The 21,160-nt window shown below is 33.2% G+C and overlaps 1 protein-coding gene and 1 pseudogene across 2 annotated transcripts; one reads left to right on the top strand and one right to left on the bottom strand.

The window, feature by feature from the left end:
• Positions 1–8,070: 8,070 nt before the first annotated feature.
• On the top strand, positions 8,071–8,882 carry LOC145563563 (putative 4-hydroxy-4-methyl-2-oxoglutarate aldolase 3 pseudogene; annotated as a pseudogene).
• Positions 8,883–9,438: 556 nt separating this feature from the next.
• LOC145562248 (uncharacterized) lies at positions 9,439–20,629 on the bottom strand. Of its 2 annotated transcripts, XM_081622461.1 has the most exons (15): positions 20,320–20,629; positions 20,094–20,228; positions 19,547–19,676; positions 18,455–18,522; positions 17,390–17,449; positions 15,767–15,970; positions 15,174–15,302; positions 13,291–13,956; positions 12,900–13,092; positions 12,609–12,802; positions 11,999–12,103; positions 11,670–11,812; positions 10,364–10,642; positions 9,969–10,257; positions 9,439–9,880 (listed from the first exon to the last, which is right to left on the bottom strand). In XM_081622461.1, the coding sequence occupies exons 1-14, from the start codon at positions 20,530–20,532 to the stop codon at positions 9,993–9,995; spliced, it is 2,784 nt and encodes a 927-aa protein (XP_081478587.1). In that variant the 5' UTR covers positions 20,533–20,629; the 3' UTR covers positions 9,439–9,880; positions 9,969–9,992. The 2 variants fall into 2 exon arrangements, with proteins under 2 accessions (XP_081478587.1, XP_081478586.1); XM_081622460.1 differs by having other exon boundaries at positions 9,439–10,257.
• Positions 20,630–21,160: the final 531 nt, after the last annotated feature.

The following is a 21,160-nucleotide window of genomic DNA, read 5'->3' as shown; positions in this document are numbered from 1 at the left end:
AATTACGACCAAGGGATGGGAGTAAAATACTATATAAAATAGACATATCAATAAGTGAAATTTTTCATAAAAAATTAAACTTCTATGTTTAAGTGCGTAACCAAACAAAATAATGCAATTCTTAGGAAGTAAATCATCATGAATTATTTCGAAGTTCCTCTATCTAACCAAACAAGCACTGAGAAAAATTATCTTCCCAAATACTTACATTGTCGACCATTACTAGTTTACTACTAGCTACTAAGTGTTGCTAAGCTTAAAGTAACCACATTTGTAATATAAATTTGTTTTTAAAAAATCAATAGTTAAAAATGCATTTTAATTCCTAATTGTCCGTACAATTAATAGACATCCTAGTCTTTGATTAGGGGAAAGATGTTACCCTAACCTTTGATTTGGGGAAAGTAGTTAGGAAGTATGATTAAAAATAAAAAGGAGTCCTAACTTTTTCTTTTTTTTGACAGAATAAAGAAGTTCTAACTTAAAGATGGCCTAAGTTGTAATTCTTTAATTTTTGCTTTTTTATTGTGCAATGAAAAATAGGGTAATTGCGCTTCAGTTGCAATGAATCTTCCTTTAGCTTTGATTAAATGAATTTTAAAAACATTAATTGATGAACCTTTGAAAAGTGAACTCAGACCTTGACCTAGAAAATAAAACTGATGCTTTTCCTAGATTTGTCACTCTGTCTTGAATATTAATATGTATGTACTCCCTCTGTCCCTAAATTAAATTCTTATTTCTAGTATTTATTTCTCACATAATAGAGAGAAGTAGGAATGTAATTTAGGGGCGAAGGGAGAACGGGTTACTATATACAAATTACATATGGATCAAATAAATATATTACTCCGTATGACATAGTACACAAATTTTTATATTTGGCTAGCCACATGGTGTGACCAATTATTATAGGGATTATTCGTTAGTGTTATAAGGTTTACCTGATCAGTGTTATAGGGGTTACTCGATCAATAATTTAGTGGTTAATTTGTTCTTTACAATCAGCCACACGGCGTGGCCAGCCACATACAAGACATGGTTGTGCTTAAGAGATGCAAAAATTTATACAAATGTTAAATGAGCAACTCAACCAAAAGTTTAACCTGATAGTTATATACTCTATCAACAAACTTACAGCTTGAGTATTGAGTCTATTGACCTAATGTTCTTAGTTTATTCTGGATCAAGGTATTGTTCATATTTCATAGTACTCGGTAGTATTTTACTCGCAACACCAAGGTTTTTTTTTTTTTCATGTCTCGCATATCTAATGATAGTTCTTATTTCATAGTACTCGGTAATATTATAATCGTAACATCAAGGTGTTTTTTTTTCATGTCTCGCATATCTAATGATGAATGTGTCTCACTAATTTGTTACGAGTATTTTTTTTAGATTTTACTCCATATAATTGTTAAAACAAAAAAAATAAAAAATAAAAAATAAAAAAAAAAAATATTATGACTTTTGTATGATTTATTATATAGAAGTGGCTTAGTTTATCTATTATTATTTCACGTATAATATACATGTTATTAGGTGATATATATAACTCTGTAATATGTTATTAAATTAGTTATGATTTATAGTTTCATGAATTTTTTTTTTCTTTAATATTTACTAATGTATAATCATAGATATTAATGCATATTTGTCAAATGAGTCCATCAAACTTTTACGTTCAATAAAAATAGTACTCCGTTCTCCGTAAGAGATAAATGTAATTATGTGAAAAGTGTATTGAAAACTTATCTACCCTTCGTAGACAAAACGAAGAAAAAAAAGGTTGTGGGTCAAGCCCAAATGCCCAACCTCATGCGGCCTCACACTTTGCTGGATTTTGCCACACAGGCCCAAGCATCAATGTCAACAAAAGCCCAAAGATTTCTTCTTCGTAACAAGCCACGTGTCACCCAACTTAAGCCCAAGCGCACATTAACACGGTCCACATAATTTATGTTTATTTAACAACTAGCTTAACTCCCGTATCATGTACAGTTTTATTAAATTTTATAATGAATTACATTGCAACAATTATGTACTAAAAATATTATGGAATCATATCACTAATATATAAAGCCGGTCGCAGCCAGACAACACGACTTCGACTTCGCATTTTAGCTTCTCGCCTAGTATCGAGCTACGTAGGCGACAAATAGGTGTTATTTTGACACCTAGGATGCTAAGTAAGCAAATTTTGGATAGATGTTTTTTAAGATAAAAATATTGTATAGTGTTTTATTATTGATATACATTTAATATTATGTACAAAATTAATTATAATTTTTAATAAATATCTTATAACTCAGTACTATTTTCATCATAAATTTGTTTTAAAAAGTTCTTTAAAATGAGATCCAATAATAATATATTTTAATAAAAAAAATAGAAAATCACTAAAAATAAGTTTTAATCAGAAAAAAAATTGTTTGGTAAAAATACTTTCAGTTCATTAGAAATAATTTACAAATAAAACTACAAAAAGTACACTATTATATAAATAAGTGATATGATATCGTATGTCTAAATACTTTACGTTATCAAAAGTGGTTATAGGATCATATTTAACATTCAAGCTAAAAAAAAATAGGAAAAACAAGAGAAGCCAAATCTTTTTTCCCTTCTAATTCTAATTTTTCTATCCGTAATTATTCTTATATGGAACCAAAAACAAAGGAAAACTAATTTATAATTGTGAATTTCTGTAAAAATATGTTTTTCATAAAAAGTAATTTTTCGTCTATTGAAAGAATTATAACGGAAACTTTATCATAGAATTGTGAAACAACGCTTAAATTTCAATTTTTTTAAAAAAAAAATAAAAATAAAAAACATAAGCACTAGCTAACTTAGTGAGCTATCCTCAAGTAGGCGATTAGTAGCTTGATAAATATATGTGCGTAAGAACTATGCATCATTCTTTCAAAGAAGAATGATGGTTTCTTCCATTATCTTAGAAAAGACAAGCTTTGAAGAATCAAAAGTATGAATGAAATAAAGTGGAGAAAAGTGAATTGAATAACCTACCAACTAACTGGTTAATTATTCCATTCAACACGTTATGTGTTACTCATGTGTGTATAGGGCTCCTTGCCTCCTTTCATATGTTTATAACATTGTACTAGGTTTAAAATAGCCAATAGAAATAATATACTTGACAAAGGAATTAATAAAAGAACCATGCAACAACCATATATACTACGTATATAGTACTAATTCAATATACCGTATCCCAACTAAAGGTTTTCCATTTTTCAAAATAGCATGTAGTTAATTAACAATAAACATGATCAACTTGTGATGCGTTATATGTGACACTCTATAGCTCGCAATTCACAAACCAATTAGTTACTCACAATTAGCTTTCATAGTGATCTTATGAAAGACTTACATATATATACAATAATATGGCGATGAGCGCAGCTAAAATGTAATGTGAGACTCACTTTAGGCGTTGTATATATTAATTTAAGTGTTTAGAAAATTGGAGAAGTCTAGCTCACTATCGGAATCTAGAGTATGCATGTTAGCTTTGTTATCAATTAAACTTAACAAACCAAAGCAAAGAATGGAATTATATCTAGCTCATGTAACTAAAAAAGACCAACACCCAAGAAAAGAATGGAATCAATTCCATCCCATTCCAAATTGCTTAATTAAGCTATATATATTACTAATACTTCATAATTCAAAAACCAATCAAGAAAAATCAATCTTACATTAATTCGAATTACTCAATATATGATTCATCTTAATTCATAAAACTTTTACGGCTTTACTTACACTCATTGATACAACCTACTAACCATATACGAGTACTTTAATCAATTATAGAGAGCACTTTCATTTTTTTCACATTTATCAACCATATACAAAATGGCTATATATGCATGATCAAAGTACAAAATACTAGGGACTATTTAAAAATAAAAAAAATAAAAAAAAGTACAAGATACTAGGGAATTTCCAATCTGAACCTAGATGAACCTAAGTACCATAATGAAACAAAACTAATATCCCAAAAAAAAAAAAAAAAAAAAACCGTTTATTTGTACATGTGAAAATTAAAAAACCCTAACATTTCTATATTATAAGCCCTTAATTAACTATGTGAAGACACAAAGTCGAACCCATATAGCCTATTTCAAAACTTGATCTACCTTGAATTTTGTCCTTCGGCTAGTCATTCCATTAGAGCTTGCATCTAGAAAATCGAACCCCGGCTCAAAAGCAGCAAAGCTAACATACTTATTGCTAGCCAAAGAAAAAAAAAATACAATTATGATGAAGCGAAGGACATTCTAAATAAATCATAATACAATACTAAGACATCGAATAAATTTCGAGGAAAATTGCATCAAACCTTAACCATCATCATCCTAGGAGGTCTTTCGGATCTTTTGGAACAACAGCAACAACATAAGAGAAGCAAGAGAAGACAACCTAGTATTATTGCTGGTACTGTTAGAGACCTTGGAAGATGTAGACAATGAAAGAAGTCTCCTATTTTGTGTGTTATTGAAGAGCTAACATGGGATAGTCTTTCTTTGGTACTAGAATTACCTTCCATTATATGATCTATCTCTTTCTTTTGTCCTAACTAAATGAATAGGTTATGCTAGCGCCTTTTTATGTACAAGTTGAATGATTTAATTTGTTAACTTTATTATAAGAAGATTATTGATTGTTTGGCTTAAGGGTTAAGGAATTGAATATGTGTTGGGTTTGAGTGCATACATACATTTAGATCACTTTAAAGTTTAAAACTAACCTTTTGTTATTATGGATGTCATGCTCAACTTTCTTGTGAGAAAGGTTAAAGGATATTGGATGGTCTAAAGTTCAATATATTACACCTAGCTTAAGTATAATGTGAATAAAATTTTAGACATCCTATTGTGCATCTCTTTTTAAATGCAGTATGACTATTGTACGTATTTGAGCGGGATTTTTTTTTATAATTTTTAATGATTGCACAAAGTTTGGATTGTTTTGATGGATTAATGGAAGATATTCGTAATAAGGATACATGAATTAGAACCCAAAAAAAAAAAAATGTAACGGTTTGATTATCTCTAAAAACGAAGCTCAAAGATATAAGCCATTTAATTTAAACTAGTGAGACATCAGAGATCTAAGTATAGCTTAAAAAGACTACGTTACTGCAAGACTTGCTAACATCTCCTTATAATTTCATTCCCAAAAGTACTAGCTACTACCTCAATTTCATATTATTTGCAACGATTAGACATTTTTCCTCTCTACTTTATGTTAAATCGTTGCAAATAATATGAAACGAAGGTAGTATTACAAGTGAATTAAGCAACATGGTCATTGTTTGGTCGAGAATGTAACCCTAAATTAAATTACCTTAAGTACACTTATCTCTATATATGTACTTGTTGTATAAAAGAATCTCTAAGAACAAGCTACAACACATCTTTCAAATTAAAATTGCAAATCCTCTAAAGCATGCTACTTGCACATCACTGTGGCGGTGCTTGTTTGAACTTAAAAGAAGTTTACATAAAGAGAGAATTAGGAACATTGAAAGCAGAAACAACGGAGGAAAAGAGATAGAAACAAAAAGGGCCAAATTAAAAGGAAAAAAAAAAGTAACTATAATACGACCATAATATTTATAGTCACTCACACATAACTAGGGAGCCTCGAAGCACGAGTATTGTGGGCTTTGGCCCATTACAATCAACCACTCAAGTTTCAACCATGTTTGTTTTTTTTTTTTTTTTTTTTAAAGAATAAGACATCTCACATCTAAAATACGTAATTAGCTTATAGTAAATTTGATTAATTACAAATAGGTACGTATGTGGGCTGTTGTTTCAACGAATACTACAAGAAGGGGGGGTTAAATTGTAGTATGACAGATTTGTCTAACTTTTTGCGGAAATAAAAATAAGTGAGCTAAAAAAACTGAAAGTGCAAAAGAGATTTTACGTAGAAAACTCCTTGGCCCTAATCAAGGAGAAAAACCACGACCATTTGGGATTTTAGGAAAATAATCTTCACTAGAATAGGGCAAATGGACCTATTACAAACTAAAAACTCTAACTTTGTGTTCCTCAACGAATCCAAAGCCCCGAGCAACAAGTCACCCAACTTGTTACTCTTCTCTTCTCTTTCTCTCTTCTCACTTCTCTTTCTAACAAACAAAAGTTCACTCAAACTTCCCAATTCCCCAAAATACAACTCAAAAAGATTAACTCTAGTATAAGGACATTAGAACACTCTACTTCTCTAGTGTGGAATTGACTCTAGACTCGATTAAAGAAAACAAAGATTGAAATATATTTGAGCAAGGGTGAGTTTTTCCAACTAAAATCATATGACTATATATAGCCCAAAATTCATTTAGGAAAAAACTTCTTTGTACAGCAAATCCATAACGCCACTATTCCAACCCACTAAGAAAATCATGTCCTAAATTCAAGGAACATAAACTCCTCAATGTGCAAGACCATGACTTAAGAAAGATCATGGGGAGTATGCCGCAAGTTTTGGATTTTATTTTGTAAACTGAATATTTCGAAATTAAAAGAAAATAAAATCCTTTTTATAAAATAGAAAGATAAAATTTTAAACTCAACTGTTTTCCTAAAAACTAGCTTGCATAATATTATCTTCTTAGACCAATTCCACAAAGATATTTTCAAGTGCAATATTATCCTTACACTATAAAAATATCTTAGTGTTCATGATTCTCTGATGAAGGTTCTACTCCGAGGCTTCTGTTATTTGGAAGGAATTTCTCTTCTCTGGCGAAGCTTCCACTCTGAAACTTCTGTTCCCTGAGAGAAAACTTCTCTTCTCAAGTCTTCATTTCTGAAGTACCAGTTCCTGTGAGGGAACTCTTTTCTTTTGGATTGCTTTGTTCCTGGTTGTCTTGTTCCTCATGGAATCATTACAAGACACTCAATTCTCTTAGTCATTGCAACTGATCACACACTCAAACAATCAAGCTGTTATTAGTTTGTAAATAAGTGAGGTTGTATCATCATCAAAATCATTAAGTCCAACATGGGCATAAGATCAATGACTAAAGAATTTGTTGGAAAGAGATCAAATTCAATTAACGCAAAATCAAGTAATACTAATATTGTATGTCTAATAAAAAAAATTATATTTTGTATGTCTAATCTTTTTTTTATAAGAAATTACATTAAGATATTTCTACTGCAAATTGAATGAAAAAGTTTGATTTAAATATATTTATTATAATATCATTGTTAGAAAAAAATAATTATATTAATACTAAGAATCTATACTTTCTATTATAAGAATATTTTTTGTCTATATTTTTTGTCAATGAAAAAAAATTATATAGAAAAAGAAACGATGAAGTAGGAATATTTTTATTTTATTTTATTGGAAATGGTTTTTTTTTAGGGAAAAAATGACAGTACCAGAAAGTGACACGTGTCATTCCTGATGTCAGTATTATGTAATTGATTGACTGATTTGGTAACGACAATGATTAAACACTTGGACAACAAGCACAATTGTATCTTCTAATTATATGATCAAATCAAGGATAATAACAATCACTTTAGTCAGCATTCTCAGCGATTTCTAAAACGGCAAAGATATGATTCAACTTACCAAATCAATGAAGATTATTCAATTATTACCTAAGTAATTACAATTTTACAATTTAATAAAAACACAAGCTGTCAACTTCCTTTGTAATTCATTGAATACTAATACTGTAAAACAGTAATACACTAATACTCTCCCTTCTAAGGTCGAATTCTCCCATCTGGCTCCTTGTCATTCAAATTGAATCATCCCTAAACTCCATTGTTATACTTTACCTCACTTTTCTTTTGACTCTAATAAAACTCGTCAAATTAAATAGGTCAAAAGTTAATCTAAAATTCATCTCGAAAAAATGTCTTTTCTCAATACTAAATTCCCGGTACTTGGCTACCTAACAAGTGGCATATTAAGCTCAACATGTGATATATTTGCTAACATCACTCTTTGTCCTCACTCTTATCTCCTCAACCACAATAATCTACAAAATAGGCACATAAATCAACAAACCAATAATTATATTGTGTGGTGCAACTTTTCTTTCTCCTAAAACAACTCCACTATACTACACGTCTCTATTACCACAAATCCAACCACTATCACTAACAAACTTTCTCAAAAACCCAAAACACTCTTCAAATACAAAAAAATAATGGTAGCAACAACAGACATTTGTGATGCAAATTCAAGCCTCCTTTCAACAGGAGAACTTAAGGTTTTACTACCACTCTTCAAACCTTACGGCCGACGACGGGCCTTTAATGGGCCTGTCGTAACGGTCAAGGTATTCGAGGACAACGTATTGGTCCGGGCCTTGTTAGAGTCCAAGGCCCACCAAGGGAAGGTCTTGGTGGTGGATGGTGGGGGGAGCATAAGGTGTGCACTTTTGGGTGGGAATTTGGGCCAAATAGCCCAAGATAATGGTTGGGCTGGGATTGTTGTGAATGGTTGTGTTAGAGATGTTGATGAGATAGATGCTTGTGATATTGGGGTTTGGGCTTTAGGGACAAGCCCAGTTAAGTCTCATAAAAAGGGTGTTGGAGAAAAGCATGGTTCTGTTCATTTTGCTGGAGCTGTAATTAATGATGGTGATTGGTTGTGGGCTGATAATGATGGTATTTTGATTTCCAAGCATCAACTCTCTACCACTTCTTGAGAGGTTGTTCATTTTTTGTGATCCTAGCTAGCGGTTGCGTAATGAGTTTATGACTCAGTTGCAATCGATGTATGAAATCACTCAGTTGCAATCGATGTATGGGAAATCTTATTGGAACCATTTGATGTTTACTTGCAATAATATGTGAAATTGTTGGTTAGCAATATGAGTATTGTAGGATAGAGGCACTTTTTTTTTTTTGTTAGTGGTGACTTTTTTTTAATGGGATTACGGTTTCTATATGATATCTTCAGCATATTTTAAAACGGCCACCAAAACTTGTTCATTGGCCAAAACGCTACCATCCATCTTCATTGTTAGGGTTGTGACTGATTATCACAAAAGTACTTGAAGATTCATAATTTCAAGAGAGACAACTAATACTTATAATGTAGATGGCGAGATGCAAAATTAGATAATCATGTGTAAGAAAAAGTTCATAACAAAATTAAATGGAAATCACAATATTACACATTAAGTTTAAGATAATAGAATTATCCTCATAAACTATAGATAATATGAGAAATCAAATCTTATTCATGCACCCTCGTCCTACTAACATGACCATCTACATGCATAGCCCGAAGTTTCTAATATGGATGCGTAGAAAAGCAACTAATGCCTCAATGTTGCTGGCACAAGTGTACATTGTACCCAATTTAACACTAGCGTAATGTAATGAATTTGAAACAATTTCTTTTTATCTCCGTTACACTAGATTTAGCTATCCTCAAAAAAATGTACTTGTATTAAAAGAGAAACGCTGTATTTGTTGAGCATGTAAAAACATAGAATGATGCCAGATCTGCTGTATTCGTTCAGATACCTTATAAAGAAAACCAAAAAAACAGAAAGAGGGAAACACTATACAGACGAGCAAAACTGCAGAGTATTGCATTTCCATTGAGTAGCTGATAAACCAAATTAAATCACAAAATTTTCCTATTCTACTATGCTGGATACTGAAGTACAACGGACACGTCGGATACTAACTCTTTCAAAGCCAGCCAAGGAAGTAAACCAGTCAGTTCTCCCACAAACCCAGCAAATGACAATCAAGTGGCAGTAAGCCACTAATCCAACTTTCATGCATCTTCCAATCTCACCTGACAGTTTCCACTTCTAGGTAACGTAAATTAGTGGTGATCATACTCCGTTATGCCCAGCCTAAACAGAAAAGAGAACCAACATACCGTACTCAATTTCACATCTTTTGATGATCTATCAGAGCATATGGTTTGGCACTATAAAATACCTCATTGACAATTGAAAATCCTTTCTATCTTCTTCTCTTACGACCCTTTCCAAGCTGCCCAGACTTGAAATTATGTTCTTGCTCCTGAAGAAAAGCTCGTGCCTTACCATAATTTTCTGCTCTCTCCTCGTCCAGTCGTTGCTTCTCTTTCATCTTCACCTCTTGGAGGAAGTAATTATCTTTCCTCAACTCACTAACAGCTCCCCTGCGTTCTTTTCTCAGAAGTCTCTTCATCTTCTTATTCTCAGCTCGAACACGATCAGGGTCATAATCCCTACCCTTTACGAAACTGCCAAAAAAAAAAATGTTATTGCCTACTATACAAAAGAAACGATATCAATCATAACCATAACGCAGAAGTAAAAAAAAAAAAAAAGCTTAAGAAAAGGCATTACTTCTCCTCAAACTTGGGGTTCAGTAATTTAATAGGCACAGGCTTCTGCTTCCGCATCTGAAGTGGTTGTCGGAGTTTGTGATATTCCTTGACTTTCGTTGTTATGAGCTCGCCTACATCTCGTAATTTCTCTTGCAAAAGACCAGGCATATTTTGTTGATCAGCAACTTTAACCATCAATGCTGATACAGGCAAAAATATTTCAGGGAAGGCTTTAAGTTCTCCATAGACATTTACAAATCCCCTGAGGGTCTCCACCACTGACACAAGCACACTGGCCCTGCAATTTTATACCAAACACGCAATTAACTAACATCAAAAACCCAGATAAAAAGAGTAAGGGAAACAACGTATGAATACGGTCACAACTAAAGATGCAATTACATCACAACGCAAAAAAGAGCAGTATAAATATTTCACAATAACATATGAAGTTATAAACATGAGTTGTCTGCGATGCAGTTTCTTTGTGGTGTTGAATAATGTAACTAGCATTGAGGCTTTACATTTAACCCAAATTACTCGGTAAAACAGCCAACGTTTAATCAAAATGACCAAAGTACCTTAGTACCCTAAAACCTCCCCTCCCTCTCCTTACCTCCTCCAAAAATTTGCAGTGTGTAGTTTTTTGGTGGTGTTGAATAACACAACTAGAATTGGAGCTTTACATTTAATCCAAAATACTCAGTAAAGGAGCCAACCTTTAATCAAAATGACCAAAGTACCTTAGTACCCTACAGCCTCCCTTCTCTCTCTTACGGTCTTACCTCCCCCAAAAATTTGCAGTACTACCTGGAGCTTAGAATACAAATTCTTTATTCTATTTTTATCTGCCGGCAAATATTTTCTCCCTCTACCCATCATGGATTCTACTACTATTAGTTCTCCCCTCCCCCTCCCCTCCACCCCCCCCCCCCCCCCCCCCTCTTCCCCTTTTCACACCATTAAAGGAGTGGGAAAAAGGGAAAGAGTGAATACAGGGGGGAGTGGCCAACATCATACTTTTATCCTACACATTTCAGCTAGTTGCAAATCACATTTTTGACACCTATAAGCTACTTCATACATGTAACCTACATCCTAGATGGGGTGACGAATGGAGTTCATTTTATCCTGGGAAAAATAAATATCATGTGCAAATTTGTCAAACAGCTAGTCACTAAAGCATATAAACTTTTTGTTTGAGCACCTCACAAAATAAGATTAACAGAAAGAATGCGATGGAGTAATTATTGTGCATTGAAAGAATAAAAGCTCTCCGGCTAGTGCTGGAAATTCAAACAAGCATACTTGTAAACTACACTAACCTGAAACCTTGACTGTTGAAAAAGGAGGAATCTTCAGGCAACTTCATTATCTTCAAGAAGTCCAGAGGCTTAATGTCCTTTATATTTTCTTCTATGCACAACAATGGCACGGGTGCTTTGAACTCTAGAAGATGTTGATACATCTGAATTAAAAAAACAGCAGGATACGTCAGTTCATCTAAGTTGTCAAGAATGATCAAAACAATGAAAAGAGACACTTTAATAAATAACATGCTAACAGACAAGTAGCATCATCTTATCTGTTCCAAACCATGTGCAACAGTTGCTTAGTGATTGTTAATTTGGGAGCAGTAGCAAAAATCATTTACCTGAGAGTCCTTGATGCCTTTAGGATCTTTATCTATAGCTGCAACTAGTAAAGCCTTGAGAAACATTAAAGCTTCAGGGAAGTACTTCTTATTGTCTTTAGTCACCTGTAAAAAGAAGTCAAATCATCAACACCCAAAAGTTGTAAAGTCTTGTAAGTGGCCACCACTGATTCCCATTGAATTAAATGAAACCTTTGGAGCAAGACATATAATAAGTGAACACTTCACAGATAGTACATGAGACCATGATAAAGGCATCATATGAGTTTGTACAAGTTCAAATGGCTTTTCCTATGATATTCTTCCACTACTCTTGAAGTCCCTCTATACTATTTGTAGTGTCAGATATAGCAATGAAAGTTAACCATCTAACAACAAAAAGTCACAAAAGCCTTATCATGATCTGAAAAGTGGTAGCAAAGAAAACATATATTTGACAAACAAATTTACAACAAAATGAGTAGTGGCTTGCAAAATAAGCAAATCCAATGTACAGAAGACAATACAATCCTCCAATCTTGTCTTTGAACATCAGATGATTGGTAATGATTTAAAAACATAATAAATATAAGTACACTGTAGTGCATATATGTGGATGAACATAACCTACCAAGTAAATTATGGAACATAAGAAAGACCCGATTGCAGCATCACGGACAGACAGAACAGGACAACGTGTCAAATATTCACACATTAACAAAGAAGCTGGTGTCATGACAGCATGACGGAAGTCAGAGCATGGATATATCATGGACCAAAGTCTCAATAGAAGCAAGGTCTTCAGGGAAGGCCAGGAGCTTTTCTCTGCATATGTTTAAAAAGCAAAAGAGAAAAGGCAACTTCATTAATCTTTTTCAAGACACCCAAAAGGACTAAAAACAGGTATGTGGTTAATTAAAACCTGGGTCTTTGATATCCTCAGTGAATTTTGTACGAGTCCGTAAAATCCGTTCACGAGCACATATTGCTGAAAAATATGGAATTTCTGTGCTCATCTCCATCAATGGTTTGACTAGTAAGTTCAATAATTTAAAGTTTAATGGATTTTGGTTTGGTAATGTAGCAAAGTACTGCAGGAGAAGCCCATAGAATACCTGAAAAAAAAAAAAAAAAAAAAAAAAAAAATTAAAGCGCCACCAGCATTTCAAGTAAGCATCCTAAAAAAATAAAAAGCCAATTCACAATAAATGAAGAGTTTAAATTCTTGATATATTTCCAAATCCATCACATGTTGGTTCAAAAGCAATGCAACAAGCTAGACAGCTCGAATGAAAAATCCCAGATATTCTTACTTGCATTTTCTTCCTATTTTCTGCAGCAAGACGAATTGGATTACATTTGCGGATCCTCATAATTGCTTCAATAATATCTTCATTTGAACGATCTTGAAACAGTGCGTATAAATCCTCCATACTCCCTGGAGCATCAATTGTAAAAGGAAGTTCCTGTTTAAGCCTTGAACTCTGTGCCACACCTAAATTCAGCAGTCCAGTTTTCTTTTTCTCCTTTCTATCAGGATTGACAAGCCTCTCATTCTTTTTGTCCTTTCTCTCTTCCTGTGTTTTATCATCTTCTCCTTCCTCTTCTTCATCTGACTCGTCCTCCTCATCAAGATCAGTACCAAGATCATCCTCACTCTGTTCCCAGTCCTTCAATGTTTCTCCCTTTCCATCATCCTCCTCATTGTCAATCCCTTCTTCATCATCTTCACTCTCGTCTGAATCATCAGAACACCCACTATCTTCATCCCCAGTATCCTCTGAAACATTCTTTTCCAGAATTTCATCAACCCATCCCTTTTTATTTAGTGGCTTGTCATCAACAGTGAATGAGTCACCAAGGTCATCACCAGAAACATGACTTTGCTTGTTAGCAGAATGCTTGACATCATCTTCAGAATCATCACCATCCTCTTCACTGGTATCATCAGTAGCACGCATCCTATCCAGCCGCTCTTGCTATAAGACAAAAAGAGTTAGAATAGCCAATCTTAATAGCAATGCAATTATCATCACCTAAACAATATCATTCACTCCTGTCATTGGCAAACAATTAGACAAATCTTAATTTTTACAAATCCTTTACTGCTTTACATAGTATCCATGTCATTCTTCCCAAGCACAGGTTCATGGAAAGTGAAATTATTGACAATGTCATAGACAATAGAATTGTAGACATTTACGCTACATATTTACACACCCAAGAATAAAAAAGAATATGAGATCAAAGTAATCAATAGCAAACAGCATCTCCAACATAGAAAATAAAAGTAAATAAACTTTTGCCCCACTGTAGAATGAAATTGTACCAGATTTACACTTTGTTATTTCAATGCTGTTCATACACATTTGCATGTTAAGCGCCCCTTAACAATTACTCTATAATAGGCTACAACAACTGGGTAAAAAGACAATAAGGGTAGTTAAAGGATAAAAATTCTTTCGACAAAACTAGAATACTTCCTCCATTCTTTTTTAGTTGGCATGTTTTGACTTTTGACACTATACACATTCTACTTTGACTAGCTTTTGTGATATATATAGTTATGATAAATCTAGGATCTTGTTGGAATCATATCAATGTATATTTTCATAATATCAACTTTTTATAATTTTTACTTATTTAGTTAGAGATATTCATCGTTGAACTTGTGCGTTGGCAAACATGTAAACGAAACATGTCAACAGAAAGAAAAAAAAGGAGATAGTATATATTAAGTGTGTATCATAACATGTACTCTCTCCGTCATTCTAAAATCTTTACATTCAAAATTCTTGTGAGAGAAAAACAGACAAAGCGTAAAGATCAAAAAGTGACAGAGGGAGTAAGATTTTTCAAATAGGATAATAATAGTGAGGAGCAAGAATCTACAAATCGACAACTTTCCCACAAAATGATGAATGTCAATTACAATACAAAAATAATAAATAAATATAGAAAATAAAATAAAATAAACTGCTTTTAACAGTGAGTAGCGCATTTCATATAAAATGGACCAATAAAATCACCATTTTGCCCACTGATATTGACAAGCGAAGCAATAACAGTCCATTCATGCCAAAGAACTTGCCACTTTGTAATCTGTGACTCAAATCAAAGGATCTAAAATGTATAAACTACTATAAACATTGTAAAATGGAGGGAACTAAACTGCGTCAACTACATGTAAACGTACCTCAAGTCGCTCTAGCCGTTCTTTCTCCTCCTCAGCTATCTCTTCTGCTGTCTTAGTCCTATCTGACGGGCGAGCACGCATCTCGAATGCCATCTCGCTTACCAATTTATCATAAATATCAGGTTCATCCTATATAAACACAGCAGAAATAGATTTCATGTCTTGCTGAGCATAAAGCCTGAAAATTCCAACATAAGGATCAAACAATCTCTTGTTCACTCTCCTATTTACGTATTTTTGGGGAAGGATGTTTATTAACCAAAATATCACTTCAAACACAAAGCACATACACTATTGACATTCCATAAGTGCAAAACAAGAACAACCAGTCTCAAAAATTTTAAAAAAATAAATTAAATGAGAAAATATGATAAAGCCCAACAAAACGGCATTTGGGTAAACAGTCAGATAAAGAAAATTGTCATGGTAGTACTGCATAGCTTTAGTAACACAGCCAATCACTTAATATATAAGACGAACAGCTAAATCAACATGTACTTGTAACAGGATCTTTTATTTAGTTAAGAAAGAAAGAAAACAAACAAGATAGGGAATAACAAAAGATGTTTCAAACAACAGAACCTAGATAGTACCTGCTTGGAAACATCAGAAACTGATATAACCTCTTTACTTTTTAAATCTTTTGAAAAGTTTGGATTCACAAGAGCCTTCAAAGCATTCATCTTGCTTGGTTGAGTAAGAGATGATAAAGCATCTGATTGAACTAAAAATTCAAAATCTTTGTCCAATTGATCAACCAGCTTCTCATTTTCTTCTTTTTCCCTCGCTTTTTGTTCCTGGTAGACAGAACAAAGTTGTTAATATTCAGCAATCACAGGAAGATCCTTCAGAGGCTGAGAACCAGAAATAGACCAAAGGTAACTCATAATAAACTCAAAGGTAAGGATACTACATTATCTAAAAAGAAATTGAAACTCTGTGAAATAGTTAATTAGGTTTAGTTTATGTGCTCTCAGCAAAAGAATACACATTAGCTCCCAGGTTCATCCTGTCATGATCGATGAGTTCTGCTGGAAAACTTTACCTTGGCTTTATCAAAGAAATTGAAAAGTACATGATAAAAGCAACAGGAAATGAATTCTGGTTTGACATCCTTGCACTACAATCGAATTTTCACTTAAAATATAATAACACTGACAATCCCAAAGCTAAATTTATGAGAACCATAGATTATTAGATCTAGCATGTCCCCATAAATTTCAGCAATTTGGAGTGCACCTTGTGCATCTGACAAGTCGAGTACTATTCACCAATTCCATGCATCAAGTAAACCATCATTTTATTGTCATTCCTCTTTCTAAAAAAAAAAAAAAGAATCCTGACTTTAAAGAACTCCATTATTGTGAAGTTATTTTATCCTTGAAAATAAGGGGTGGAGAAAGTGTAAACTTATATTAACATAGGACATCCGACTTATATACTATTATGTATCTCAATAAGTGACCCAGCTCTATCTATAGTAAGTTTATCCTCCATACGGGATAGAGGATGTGTTATATTATACTAAATCTAGGATTTCTGTCCCAATGTGTTTCAACTTGTAACCCAGCTCTTTATTATGCTAGCTTATCAAGTTAAAAAGTCCAACAATTAAAGTAATGGTACAGAATACTTAAAGTCAATAATGTAGAGAAATAAGAACAGATGGTTACAAGATGTGAGACATGGTGAGAAATCAGACAACTGCTAAACTTATTCTTATCCCCTTCTATTTGAATATAATAGGTGTATTTAACTTCTGTGGTGTATTCTTGTCCACTTCAAACATTTTTTTCCTTAATTAGAAAATTTATAAGAAGATGGTGTAATTCTTATGAAAAATTTAGACATATTATCGAAGTCAGAAACAACTTACTTTAGCCAATAGTTAGTAAGTCAAATGTGCCTGTCATTTTTAAAAGGAAGGAACAAAAGATTTACACTAAGTATTATGAACAGATTAGAATAACAGCACCAAATTGTTAACTCAGTAATGTTTTGTATCCACTGCTGAGCAGGTAAGCCTTGTTATATGTTTACAAAGTTGTGACAGCTAATTTGAGAGACAATTAAGACAAAACTACCAACTCTAGGCCCCCATCCACCCCCACCCACACCCCCCCCCCCCCCCCCCAAAAAAAAAAAAAAAAAAATAATAAAATAAAAAAAAAATAAAATAAAATAAAATAAATAAATAAATAAAAAAAGAACCTCACCTTGAAAAACTTGCTTTTCTGAATGATCTCTTCCATCACCTCCTTCTTACTCTTCACCCTCTGCAATTAGACAGTCATATTAGTGTTACACTGTAAGGACTATGCATACTTCAGCTGCTAGAACAATTAAAATAAGTGCACAAACTGTACATGATGTTTGATATAACAATGTTTAAGAACAAAGACGGAAAGGTATGACTGGAGAAAGTCAAGATATGCTACAATTATGCAATAAAGAGACAGTAAACTAAAAAAGAAATTCTTTTTTATATTTTTCTAGCTACGGAACAACATACAAGAAGAAAGACATGCTTGCCAGCATTTATACCCTTAACTCTATCATTCACTACATGGGTATAATAAAGTAATAAACCTTTTAAAGTTCATCTTCTTTACATGACCATATTTCGATATAATCTAAAGGTCCAAAAATAATTTTCCAAACGAGGGGACAAAATCACAGATGCAAGATATATAATTACATATTGGCATTTGTGTTTTTTTTTTTTTTTTTTTTTTTTTTTTTTTTTTTTTTTTTTTTGCTTCCACACTAATTAAATCAGGCGCTAGTAAACATGGAAAGACTTTTTCTCAAGAGTCAAGCCTAAGATTTCAGCCACATGGACTTTCTCTTCAGAGGGATTCAAAACACAAATGCCATTGATTAGTCTTACAATGAGTATTTAACTAATCATCTTGACTACTGACGAGTTCACGTGAATTGTTGCGGTTTGTTCTCAAATCCATGTTTTTGAAGGTCCCTCCAAACTTTCTTCGTAACACTGGACTACATTAGCTCTCTTCACCTAGGAAGTCAACAAGATAATGTAAACCAGGCCACAACCTGCCCTGTAGGGAATATATCAACCAATATCTACTGCTTGTATTAAAGTACATCTAAAGGTAGCAAAGAGTAGTCTTATGTTGATCATTCATGAGATTGAGACAAGCACAGAAAGTAACAGATAATTAATAAGTAGTCTTAAACAGCCTCTACATTCAGGTTCAACCATAACAAGCAGTAAATACACTTTACAAGTTGAAACTTAATAAATATCATCTTACATTTCCCTCCCCTTCAGCTATGTCTGCATCCACTGATTTACGCCCAAGCCTTAAGATGGAAGACCTGTCTAATACACCCAAAAATAAATAGATCAATAAAATATATTAACAGATCATTAAACTCAAACACATTACAGCAACTTCCATAAGTAAAGCAAGAAGATAACAAAAAAGCTTCTAATGCAGAGACATTCATCAGCAAAAATGGCCACAATCACATGGTTGGTGTAAGAGCCTTTATCTCATTATTTATAACAAGAAGCAGCCAATCACAGAATGGAGATGCAAAAGATGAGAAGTTGAATTACACTATTCATTATGACTACAAGACAAACCAAGCCCTCCATGCTGCCAGCCTCTGTGGATTTAGATTCCACTTCCAAGAACTCAAAGCCCTTGCCATCCTCCATGTTCACAACATAAGATGCACCATCATATTGAAACTAAGCCAATTCTTTAGCTCTAAGCTATTGTTCAGCATTAGAAGTTATTCAAGTAATTTTCAACAGCTCCATCACTGTAGCCATAACAACAGATTATTTTCACCATTGACGCACAGACCTATCACTAGATTTCCAAATAAACATTCCCATTCTAACATTGTTACAGAGCATATATTAATCAAGTCAAGAGGGTTACTGGTACTTGGATAAACTTCCCAATTATAATGGAGAAACTCAAATATGTAATGTAACAGAACTTGCTTCTATTTTTGTGAGTGAGTAAGAATCAGAAAGAAAACTACTCGCCTGCAAGTGCAAAGCAACAGAAGAAAGTCGATATATCTCAGCCTCATAATGAGGGCAATGCTAAGGTATTTATAGTATCAAACAGTTAATGTTGCCATCATGAATCACTCGTTATACCAATAGAAAGATATTCCATCAACCACTGACACGTTTCATTTAACCCTTATATGATCTATTATAGCTTCTAAAAGGACTAAAACTGGAAACTGTTCCTCTCCATTGTGACAAGTTTCATATTTACAAACAATCACATAATTATTCCTAATTCCAATCAGCGTTCAGCAATAAGCATACATACAATAGATAAAAATTAGAAATAACATTTCAAAACTTCCATCTTTACCTTGACCTGTTTCCTCATCACTACCATATTCCACATCATCATTGAAGTCATCCCTTAGTCTATCATTGATATCAAGATCATCTTCATCTTCATCAGATAAATTATACATGTTTTTCTTTTTTATTTTCATCTGTAAACAAGAAAATTATTTAAAATGAGCAACAAAACCAATGGATTGTCAATTACATCAATGAGTCAATTTCCAAATTCCAATCAACTCCATTATAACCAAAAATTAGGACACCGATTATTCAATTACTCAACACTTCCATTCAATTTCTATGTCTAGAGCTTACTGGCTTAACCACCTTCATCAAAGACTTCACTTGTTTAGTTAATTCCCTCCAAATTAACACTTTCCTTCTCTCAGCTACTAATCCGTCAATGATCACTCGACACAAGACCTAATTTAACCCTAATTTTAATCAAAAGCATGTCCATCCCCATGTTCAAAAACTTCTATACACACGAACCCGAAAACTTCTATACACACGAACCCGAATTCATAAAAGTCATTGCCTAAACAATTAACAGTACATTAAAATACCTGGCGCTCACGCTGAGAACGCAAAATAGCCTTGTCAAATTCACCAAGAGTATCATTCTGCTCCCCAATTCGCTTATCCACAAAAACCGAAGCTTTCCCACTTTGTTCATACTCCTTCAACAATGTCTTTTTCCTCTGAAATTTCCAAAAACAAAATCAACTTTTAAAAAAATTCAATTTTCCAATTAAAATCAAACAAATTCAAATAAGAAGATGAATTGTATACCTTATCAATAGCGCGAGCACGAGCTTGGCCAATACGGCGTTCTTCACCTTTGCGTTTTTTGCCAATAACGTCGAATTTGCGGCGGGACCAAATGGTCTCGAAAGGGTTATCTTTGGGAACTGAATTGAGTTTCATGGATACTTTGTTTACGCCAGATTGCTTTGATTTCTTCTTGTTTTTCTTCTTTGTTTCGCTGCCATTATTCTTCGCCATTGTTGAAGGAGGGATTTCAGCAATGGAGTTTTTAGGGTTTATGTTGGGGAAGGGGTTTATGCGGAACTGCACAGGAGGCAAGTGTAATATGAATATGATTCGAGATTCGGAATAAAAAATTAGGTTGCTAAAACTTGTTAGTGAGCCGAACTTAGTAATTTAAGCTCGTCTTGGGTGTGGCTTGGCCACTTATTAAAGAACGAAACAACTCTTATAATACTGATCAATTAACTTTATAAGAGTTGTAATTCTGATTGAGTAACCCTGAAACACTAACCGAGATAACCCTATAACAATGACGAAGTAATCTCTTAACACGGACCAAGTAACCTCTGTTACACTAAAAAAGTGATCCTTATGATGGTTGGCAGCCACATATTATATTAGTTTCGAATATTTTGTGTGAAACGACATGTTAGTAAATTGACACTTTAGGACCTTAAAAAAATGACATTAAGGGTCTGTTCACTTCAGCTTAATTTCACTTCAGTTCAGTTCAGTTCAACTCCAATCAGTTTAGTTCAGCTACAATAAGTTCAGTTCAGTTTAGTTTAGTTCAGCTCCTAATTTCCTTCTCTCATAAAATATTTATTTCAGCTCCGTTCAGTTCAGTTCAGCTCCAATTAGT

The sequence above is a fragment of the Chenopodium album genome, chromosome 10 (assembly GCF_948465745.1).
Source record: "Chenopodium album chromosome 10, dcCheAlbu1.1, whole genome shotgun sequence".
Taxonomy (NCBI): Eukaryota; Viridiplantae; Streptophyta; class Magnoliopsida; order Caryophyllales; family Amaranthaceae; genus Chenopodium; species Chenopodium album.
The sequence above is the reverse complement of the archived record's forward strand: the minus strand, read 5'-3'. Positions and strand labels throughout refer to the sequence as shown.

Bases quoted from the DNA above. Each gene is read 5' to 3' on its own strand.
- LOC145562248 (XM_081622460.1), bottom strand. From the start codon at position 20,532: ATGGCGAAGAATAATGGCAGCGAAACAAAGAAGAAAAACAAGAAGAAA. The intron at 20,229-20,319 runs GTATACAATTCA...TGGAAATTTCAG, and splicing joins GTGCTCGCGCTATTGATAAG to AGGAAAAAGACATTGTTGAA. The intron at 19,677-20,093 runs GTATTTTAATGT...TCTTGTTTACAG, and splicing joins GTTCTCAGCGTGAGCGCCAG to ATGAAAATAAAAAAGAAAAA.